This window comes from Mustela erminea, chromosome 18 (genome assembly GCF_009829155.1).
Source record: "Mustela erminea isolate mMusErm1 chromosome 18, mMusErm1.Pri, whole genome shotgun sequence".
NCBI lineage: Eukaryota > Metazoa > Chordata > Mammalia > Carnivora > Mustelidae > Mustela > Mustela erminea.
Window position 1 is genome coordinate 39,696,915 of NC_045631.1, and position 9,891 is coordinate 39,706,805.

Consider the following 9,891-nt stretch of genomic DNA (forward strand, 5'->3'; position numbering starts at 1 on the left):
GAAAAGGCAGGAGACACGTGACCCCAGGGTACATCAGGGCAGGGACACATTCCCTCTCCCCCGCCCCCCAGGACCACAACCTCATCTCCCTCTTCCGCATGGGCTAGAGCTGTGGATACAGCCCCTCCACCCCCACCCCCCCACCAGCAAGCTGCCACACGCCAGCCCATCACCTTGACAGCCTCTGACATCCTCCCCCACACCCACACCCTCCCCCAGCACACAGCCTTCCCACACCCTGCCACTCACACCTGCATCTTTGACACTCTGACACACTTACTCACATAGACTCACACACACTCATGCCACACGAACCCCCCCCCCCCGCCCCACACACACGAGCTCCTAGCTACAGGCACCACAGGGCCCCGGCACTTATACACTCCCTGGCATGATGACTGACACGTGTCCTCCCACACACACCCGCTCTTTCACACTCTCAGGCTCTCTAGGACACCCCCATTCACAGCGTGACATGCTGGTGGTAGTTTCTCGAGGACCTCTCAGGCCTCCTCGCGAAACTCCGAGGACCCAGGCCACGAAGGGGTTAAGGCCAGAGTCCTGTCTCCCCGCTGCCCCTCTCCTCCCCCCAACGGCGGCACCCCCGCCCCGCCCCGCCCCGCCCCGCCCCGGCCTCCCCCTCCATCATCCTCCCCGCTGGACTCCATCAATAATGCAGCTTCAAGTTCTCGGGAGACGGCAGGGGGCCCCCAGCCCGCTCCCCGGGTCCTGGCGCACACTCCGCACCCCCCCTCCCAGCCCGCGGAGAACACGGTTCTCGGCTCTCATTGGCCACTTCCCGCTGGGCCCTCCCACCCAGCCCCCGGGCGCCAGTCCCAGGCGGAGGGGACGGGCAGGGGACCCCCAAGGCTGGGGCCAGAGGGTAAGACCTGGAGGGACCGAGCGAGGCTGAGACAGAGGCGCAGGCAGAGGAAGGGAGGGAGAGAGAGGAAGGCGGAGACACCCACGGAGACCCTCAGGGAGAGCGAGGGAAGGAGGGAGAGGCGAGACTCGGGGAGAGGGGCAGAGACCCGGAGCGGGCGAGCCGGGAGCCCAGGCTGCAGGCTCCCGGGGACCAGCGCGGCCCGCGCGGCGAGCGAGCCCGAGAGCCGAGAGTCGGGGGCGCTCGGAGCCGGCGCGACCCCCTCCTGCTCGCGCGCCCTCCCCTCGCGGCGCGCGGTATTTTTATCTGAGCGTGAGCCGCTCGCCTCCCCCTCGCCGCGCACAGCCAGCGTTCGCCGCCGCGCCCGGAGCAGCGCGGGGAAGCCGAGTCGGGACCGCCGCCCGGGACCCCGAGACCCCCAGCCCCGCCGGCCACCCTGCCCGCCATGGACCCCAAGGACCGCAAGAAGATCCAGTTCTCGGTGCCTGCGCCCCCCAGCCAGCTAGACCCCCGCCAGGTGGAGATGGTAAGGGGATCGGGCCCCACCCCCGGCAGCGACCCTCAACACACCGGGCTCCTCTGGCCGCGGGGCGCTGCCGGGGCCGGACCGGCCTGGGGGTGGGGGAAGACGGGAGCGGCTCCGTCCGTCTCGGACACGCGGGGGCGCCGGGCAGCGCGTGAAGTTCGCTGAGGACTCCGGCAACTTTTTCCCCGGGCCGCAGACTGCTGTGCGGCGAGCGCTGGGGGGCCTGGCCGTCCCGGGCCAACCCCGGGTGGGGAGACTGTGCTTTGGACCCTGCACGGTGTCCTCCTGACCAAGGCTGCCCCGGGGACCGCGGCGCCCTGGCCCCAGACGGAGTCGATCGGAAGTGAGACGCGTGGTGCCCTGACCCACGGTACAGAACGGGCCTCCGCCTTGCGGGTCCCGGGCTCTGCCGCCTCTGTGGCCCCACCGTGTGTGCCTGGGCCGGGCCGCGAGAGCCTTGTTCTGACCTCCTTCTGCTGCCGGGCACTATCCAGAACCACAACATTGGGTTGGGGGGCACCAGTCATCACAGAAGCCAGACCCCTTCACAGAGTACTGAGTTCTCTGGAGAGCCTTCCTGGGGGTCGAGGCGCCTGCAGCAGTGGTGGGAGTGGACAGAGGAGAAGAGGGCCTCCGCTCCCCACCCCCCCAAAAAAGTAGCGTGTTCACTTGTTGCTGAGCTGCGACTGACACCCAGCAGAGCAGTGAGAGTGGAGACAAGTCATTCTGGGGGGAGAGGGGAGGCCATGGGGGAAGGGGAGGTCTGGGTCCTGGGTCTAAGCAGCTTTGGATCTGGAGGGCAGTTTGGAGAGCCCGGCGGGGGGGGGGGGGGGCGGTGGCAGTTTCAGCTTCATTCACCTGGTTCTCTTTGTGCATTTCCCTGGAGCTTGGAGAGGACCTAATTAACTGACAGTTGGTCTGATTGCCAAGTTGGGGGGGCAGGTACTGGGAAAGCTCAGTGCCCCCCCCCACCGCACCCTCTCACTCTTCAGCTTGCCTCACGTACCAAGGAGGGCAACTTTTTGGTTTTTTATGAGCACTGGGCCAAGAATTTTTCAGCCTCTGAGAGACACTGCTCAAGAGACCCAGACGCAGCCTTCCAGGGATGCCTCCCCGACTGGGTGGGTCTGGGGCTCAGGCCCACACCTGAGCCTCAGTGTGGGGTTGCAGGTGTCTGCCTTGCCCAGACTCAGCCTCCCTCTGTGGCAGGATCCGGTTTCTTTGGAGCCCTTGAGCTGACCTTAGCTGGGTGGGGACAGGTGGGTGCCACGACCCACAGGGCATCTCCCACAGCCAGCTTCTGGTTCCTGAGGATTGACATCTGGAAAAGCAGGAGAGGACAGGCCTCCTTGAAAGTGAAGGTGGAAAGGGAGATGCCCATTCTGGAAAAGCCATGGAGTGGGACAAGCATGGACTAGGAGTCAGCGATGGGCTTTTCTTCTTTCTCTGCCACTGCGAGCTGGGTGGCCTTGAGCCCTTAGCTCTTGGAGCCCTGGGTTTTCACCTCTCAAATGAGGGGGTTGGGTGAACTATAGAGTTCCTTTCAGCTCTGACAGTCTTTGATTCAAAGGCACCCTGGGGATTTCAAAGCACTGTTCCCTGCTGCCTGTGGAGGGGGGGTGCAGGTGTCTGTCCTGCTCCCCTCCCCCTCGCCCCACCTCTTTCTCCATCTCCTTAGATCCGGCGCAGGAGGCCAACCCCTGCTATGCTGTTCCGGCTCTCAGAGCACTCCTCGCCAGGTGGGCCCTTCCCCCCTTCCCCGCTGCCCCAGCCCTTGCCCCACCCTAGCTCTGATACCTTCTCAGGGCCCTTGCCAAAGTCCCAAGAGTAGGAGACGGAGCAGAAGATGAGGGGGAGGGGGTGAGGTCTGGGAGCCCAACTCTGCTGGGTTCATTTATTGCCCAGGCACCTTCCAACACCCAGAAGGAAAGGGCACACTTTCCCTTTCCGCAGAGCTTGAGCCTTTGGGGAAAGTAATTCAGATTCTCTTTCTCTCTTCCCTTTCCTCCCCGTCTTCTCTCTTCTTCCTTCGGTTTTCCTTGGTTCATTCATGGCCTCCCTCAGAGGAGGAGGCCTCCCCTCACCAGGTGAGTTTCCAGGGGCCCCTGGGAGCCCTTTGTGGTGGGCTGGACAGGATTCCTCCCAACTAACACAGGGTGCCTCCCAGAGGACACATTAGGATATCCACTGGCACCTTGGTAAGAGGGCCTGGTGCCAGGGTCCCACTGGAACAGACTTCCGAGCCCTTGTCTCTCCTCTGCTCAGACTCGAGCTGGGCCTCCAGAACCCTGGATTCTGCCCTGAGCCAGACCACAACTTATGGAAGAACCCCCCGCCCCGCCCCAACCAAAGCAACAGGGCAGCCTGGCTGGACCAGAGCAGTTGTGGGTGGCCTGGGCTGCCAGGGTGGGATGGAGTGGAGGAGGAGTGAAGGGAGGGGCCTCTGGTGAGCCTGTGTAACCTGGCACTTACCCCAGCAGAGAGCCTCAGGAGAGGGCCACCACCTCAAGTCGAAGAGACCCAACCCATGTGCCTACACACCCCCCTCGCTGAAAGGTACTATCCCCCCCACCCATGAGTCTGGTTGGCTCCTTCACCCTGGAACCAGGCTGACACTGGGGGGAGGGAGGTGAAATGTTGAGCTTTTGTCAATGGGGAGGGATTGTCTTGTACCCCAACCATTACTTAACTTGTACCCCAACCATTTCTTAACTCGGCCTTGTAAAGAAGGGGCTCAGGGGCTGAAAGGGGTGGCTGAGGGCTTCCAAATCAGGTTGTGGGGTTGAAAGAAAAGAGGGGACTGGCCTGAAATAACAAGTATCATCAACATAAAGAGATACAGCTCTCTACCTCCTCTTTGCAAATGTGTGCCAGACCACCTGTCGCCCCCCCCCCCCCCGCTCGATCCCCCCACCCCGGATCTCCCCGCCCAACCATGACCTTTTCCAGGTGCAGCCCTTGCTCCCTTCTCCCACTGGAGGAACATTTGCAAGGTCAGCAGACTGGTTCCTTCTTGGTCCTGCTTCTCGTTTCTATATTGAAACACAAGTCATTCCTAGAGCATGCACTTAGAGAACACCTAGTGTGTGCCAGGCCTCACAGGTGGGCACTGGGCAAGATGGGAGGAGTCAGATTTGACCCTCGCCCTCCTGGGGCCTTTTGCTTCAAAGGGTGGTGGGCGAATTACAGAGGAGAGGAAGGTTAAGCCTGGATTTGAAGGATGAGTTGGGATTCCACAGGCAGTCAAGGCGTGGAAAGGCATTCTAGGAAGAGGAAAGGAAATGTGCACAGGGGAGGCGCGGTGTGAAATCGCAGGGAGTCTTTAGAGTCCGTCTGGAGACTTGGCTTCTCACGGGGAAGCTGGGGAACCTACACCTGGAGGAGAGAGCTTGGAGCTGGGGGCCTGGGGAAGGTCTCTTCCTAACTTAGCCAAAGAATGCCTTCCTACCCCCATCTCAGCTCTGGCCTGAGGCTCTTCCTGCCTGGCCAGCCCTCTCCTTCCACAGAGGGAGGAGACCGGAAGGGTGTGCTGGGAGCTCCCTCTGGGGTGGGTTTAATGAGTTCCCAGCACCAGCCAAGGTCAACAGGTGCACCTGTCAGCCTACCTGTCTTCCTGCCTGCCAGGGTTAGGAGCAGAGAAGAGAGGGTAGGAGGAGAAGGGAGAAGGGCAAGTTCATTTTCTCTTCCCCCTAGGACAGAAAGAGGAAGGGACAGCATGTGGGCAGTGGGTACAGCACCAGGAAGGACTTCCCACCTGAGCGGTGTGGGGGAAGGCCAGCCCCTGAGGGAGGGATGAGGGAGGTGGTGGCATCTTCTCAGGAGAGAAAAGAAGTTTCTCTCTTTCCTCCCTACTCTGGGCTGAGGAGGGCTGAGTGGATGTGAGGGCGAGAACTGTGCCTTGGACTCTCGGTCATGAGCTTGGGGCAGAAGGCTGGGGTGAAGAGGATGGGGCCCATGGACTTCCCGAGTACCCTGCCAGGGCTAGAAATGGGCTCCCCCTCATTGCTCCTTTGGGCCACCCCTTAGCAGGGTCTGTGTTGGGAGAGGCAGGGCATTCTGGGGGCTGTGCTGGAGACAGTCTAGCTTTGAAAGGGGAGCTTGGGTTGGGCCCCAGACTTGGAGTCCAGGACCCCAGAAATGAGGACAGAGAAGAAGACAGCCGAGGGTGAGGGGGAGACTGGAGAGGCACAATGGGAGGCGAGGTGCGAGGGAGGCACACGGGGTGCCAGCATGGGTGGGCTCCGCATACCTATTGTCACTGTGGCTCAGGAACTAAACTCTCCTCCCCCGATTGGGGGAAGGGGAGAGGGCGGTTGCTGGAGCAGCCACCTCCTCTCCGCCCTGCCCCCCAACCCTCAGAGGACCCTTCTGTACCTGGAGAACCCTATTTTGCAGGCTTTAGCCCCTTTCCAGGCAAGGGAAATCTCCTGGCAGGGTTGGGGGTTTGTAAGGGGAGAAGCCGAGGGTTCCAGGGGAGGGTGGACAACACCGGGGTCTTGGCTTGAGGGGGACTCTCCAAGGCCAGGCTCTCACTTGGCTCAAGGTGATGCTCTGCCGCGTCCCCAAGGCCAGGGCAGGGCGATCTATTGCATTTTTATTGCCTGGGTAGTTTGCCCAGAGCCCGCGGGAGGCACTGGGCTGGGAGCCTGGGGCAGGGCAGGGCAGCGGGCCCACACAATGCGCCCTCTGTGCCTGTCCCAAGTTGGCAGGAGTGTGGTGCCCTGTTCGTTGCACCGGAGGTTTCCAGCCTGGCCCTCCCAGTCTGGGCTTTCTGAGGGGAGGGCCTGCCTGCCACCCGAGAAGGAGCTGTAGCAACCGCAGCCCCTAGCTTGTCAGCTCCTGTCTGTGAGCTGTGAAGTCTGCTACCCGAGGCTCTGAAGTCTCCCCCCTCGCCCCACCCCCAGTCCCCCTGCTGCTTCTGCCCCCAGACACTCCTCACAGCGTCCCCTCAACCCCTGCCATTCCCCTAGAATCCCCCAGCCCTGGCCCCTTTCTCCTAAGCCCCTGGGCCTTTACATCTTTTGGAAACTTCTCCTCAGCTGCCCACACTGTTCCTTTCCTATCCCAGCAGGCCTTGCTGGTGTTGGGGGGGTGGGTGGTGTTTGCTGCTTTCTAGGTCACCACAGAGGGAGCTGGAAGCTTGGGGATGTGGGTCAAGATTGTGGGGGCTGCGTCTGAGCACGCCACATCCCCAGGCACCAACTTGACTGGCTGTAGACTGTTCTGTCCTCCGTCTCCGAATTGTTCCCAGCTCAGCACCTGGGGCAGAGATGTGTGGAGTGGCACCTCTGACGGGGCAGTGCCAGGAGGTGGGGACCAAGCCCAGCAGGATCGGGGTAGGCAATGAGCCCTAAGCAGTCTGGACCCTCCACTAGAAACTGAGAGGGACAAAGCCCACAGGCCCTGGGCCCACGGGTCCTGGGCCTTCTAGCTGGGGCTGTAACTAGTGGACACAGTCTCCAGTACCGGGTCCTTGGAGAAGCAAGCATCCCAGCCACGGAATGTTAAGCTGCTGCTCTACCTGCCTGGTCTTGTCTGGCTTGGTACCCTGTGGTTCTGGGGGGGGCCCCCTGGTGCCAGCCTCCAAGAAGGTCTGCCTCACAGGACAGCTTAGGAGCCAAGCGCAATTAAGGGTCTACCCCCTGCTGCTTCTGTCCTGGTCTGGCCACCAGCAAGACTGACCTGTGACCTTTAGCTTTTGAACTAGACCCCTGAGTGAGTTAGCCATGCACCAGGCCACGTGCCTCTCCAGCGCCATGGGCCCCCGGTCGGCCGGGCTCACCCCTGCCTTCCCGGGGCCCCATGTGCCAGCCGTGCAGCGCATTGCTGAGTCGCACCTGCAGTCCATCAGCAACCTGGGCGAGAACCAGGCCTCCGAGGAGGAAGATGAGCTGGGGGAGCTGCGGGAGCTGGGCTACCCAAGAGAGGAAGACGAGGAGGAGGAGGAGGACGATGACGAAGAGGAGGAAGAGGAGGAGGACAGCCAGGCTGAAATCCTGAAGAGTAGCAGGGGGCCTGGTAAGCTGAGGGGGTGGGGAAGCCTGGTGGGGTCCTCCTTGAGTGTCCTGGGGCACCCCTCCCAGTTCATAGCTTTTCATACATGTAAACCGCCATCGCACGGCGAGGGTCTCCCCATCCTCCCACCCACAAGGTGCTCTACCGGACACCTGGGCTGCTCCCATCCTGATCCCGTCCCTCTCCTGATCAAGTCGTCCCCAGTAATTCCTCTCTTCCTTGAGGATTACGGCAAGGCCACATGAGGTTTGAGGCTAGACCCAAGAAAAGACTTCCCGGCTATGGCCGTGAGGGGCTTCAGGAGATGCAGGGATAGAAAACTAAAAGGGTCCAATGTCCCCATTTCCTGCATTTTTAAACGTACGATGTGGTTTCTGCTGGGAGGCAAAGAGCAGGTTCCTAAGTCCTCCCCAGGAGGCTGTTTCTCCCCCTTTTATTTCCTGGGCCAGGGTGAGGGGGTGGGGGTGGTGAGAGGGTGCCCTCTAGTGTCTAGATGAAGAATCTGGGATTCAAGAACAACCTAGCCTTCTGCCTTTCAACTCCAACTGCGAGGTAAGAGAGGGTCCCAGAAGGGACCTAAGACCTACACAAAAGACCTCAGAGCTAGAGGCCCCAGACCCAGAAATCTCCACGGAGGGTCCCAAGGCCCAGAGAATTCCTAGGCAGAAAGATCTCTGCCCCTCCCATAGCTGTGTTTTCCATGCTTAGCTATGGAAAGCTGTGCCCTATCTTTCCCTCCCGGTGCATGTTAAACTTTCTGGTCCTATTATTTATGGGGCTGAGAAACAGTCGACCACCCCTGCTTGCAGTGTCCAGCCCTTGCACCCAAACAAAATGGCTTGGACCCCATCTGCATCTCTGGCAGTGGGGGATCAACACTGGAGCAAAAGCTTTAGGTAGAAGTTGAGTGAACTCCCCGGTGAGACCCTTAGGACAGGTCGAGAGGAAGCAAGAGCAGACACTTGCGGGTTTGGTCTGGTCAGCATATTAACTAGTCTCTTATTTAAGATAATCTATGCAATTTCCTTCTCACCATCCCCTTCAGAGAGGTAGTAACTGACTTATCGAACTCACATAGCTAGTCACTGGGACAGCATTCTTAGTCCAGCGTTCTCTCCATCATACCATGATGCCCTCAGAAAGCTTAGCCTCAGCCATCAGGCTCCGCTCACAATCCAGGAGGGCTGCTGAACGGATACTTAGAGTCTGTGTTCTTATCCCTTCATTCCCATTCCCAGCTGGGCAGAAGACAGCTTGTGGCCAGGGTCTGGAAGGACCCTGGGAGCGTCCACCCCCTCTGGATGAGCCCCAGAGAGATGGAAGCTCCAAGGAACAAGTGGAAGATCTGGCACTAAATGGTGAGGCGTGGTGGTGGCGGATGGGGAGGCGGGGCTGGGATTTTTGTAGGCGTGGCCAAGCCCTGACTCCCTCCGCTTGCCTTGCAGAGCCTGGGGAGGAGCCACAGCGCCCCGCCCACCCTGAGCCTGGCACATAGGCAACCGTCCTCGCATCGCTCAGAAGCAAGTGGAGGGGGCATTGCTGTTCCCCAGAAACCCGCTCTGTCCCCACCCTATTCTGTATCCTTCCCCCTCACTCGCTAGGGCTGTGGCTTCTGACTTCTAGAAGACTTAAGGCTGGTTTGTGTTTGCTTGTTTGCCCACCTTTGGCTGATGCCCAGAGTCCCTGGGCACTTGCTGCCTGATGCCTACCCCTGCCAGTCATTCCCCCATTTACCCAGAGGGAGGCGGGATGTGAGAGAGTTTGCAGTGGATAATCCGGTAAGGGTTGGGGGCAAAGGTTTATCCTTCACAATTCTACTCCCCAGACCCTTCTCCTGGGCACAGAAAACCCACAGGGCAGGACCCTAAGATCTGGGGAAAGAGGGTACTGAGAACCTGTAGGTGCCCTTAGACCCTTCTCCATCCCCTCTCCTATGGGGGATTTCAAGTTACTACCCCTCTCTGTCTTCTACCAGGGCCCAGGATTCAGGCATCCTTCTCCTCAACCTCATCATTTTAGAAATCTTCCCTTTATCACCCCTGCTCCCCAGCCTGGGTGCCTGGAAGATGGACTAGCAGAGGCTGCTTTGTTGCGTTTTGTTTGTGCTTTGATGCCAGGAATGCCGCCTAGTATATGTCCTTAGGGGGGCGCACGGTGGGGAAGCCAGGTTCTCCTTGTCCTCCAGCTGCTCTGCCCCCTTCCCCTCGTCCCTGACTCCAGGCCTGAACCACTTCTGTGCCGTAATAAATAAATCTTTGTAAATAACCATGCTGAGACTTCTCTTTCAGGTAAAAGGAGAGGGAGGAGGGGGAAACGGGGTCCCCTATGTGGAAGACCTGGTGGGTAGCCACCTCGACCCTAGTGTCTGGTCCTCTAGTCTGGATCTTTCCTGCAGACAAGGTCAGAGCACTCTTAGGAAGGACCACAGGAGTACCCTAGGATCCTGCTAGGGGGTGGCTGAACGAGG

General features: G+C 60.3%; 1 protein-coding gene across 2 annotated transcripts; it reads left to right on the forward strand.

The window, feature by feature from the left end:
• The first annotated feature begins 690 nt into the window (after positions 1 to 690).
• PPP1R1B (protein phosphatase 1 regulatory inhibitor subunit 1B) lies at positions 691 to 9,690 on the forward strand. 2 transcript variants are annotated; one of them, XM_032319977.1, is made up of 8 exons: positions 691 to 883; positions 1,229 to 1,409; positions 3,088 to 3,148; positions 3,474 to 3,496; positions 3,887 to 3,965; positions 7,221 to 7,427; positions 8,663 to 8,782; positions 8,870 to 9,690. In XM_032319977.1, exons 2-8 carry the CDS (start codon positions 1,329 to 1,331, stop codon positions 8,917 to 8,919), a joined length of 621 nt encoding a protein of 206 aa, XP_032175868.1. In that variant the 5' UTR covers positions 691 to 883; positions 1,229 to 1,328; the 3' UTR covers positions 8,920 to 9,690. The 2 variants fall into 2 exon arrangements, with proteins under 2 accessions (XP_032175868.1, XP_032175869.1); XM_032319978.1 differs by having other exon boundaries at positions 694 to 1,409; positions 3,890 to 3,965.
• Positions 9,691 to 9,891: the final 201 nt, after the last annotated feature.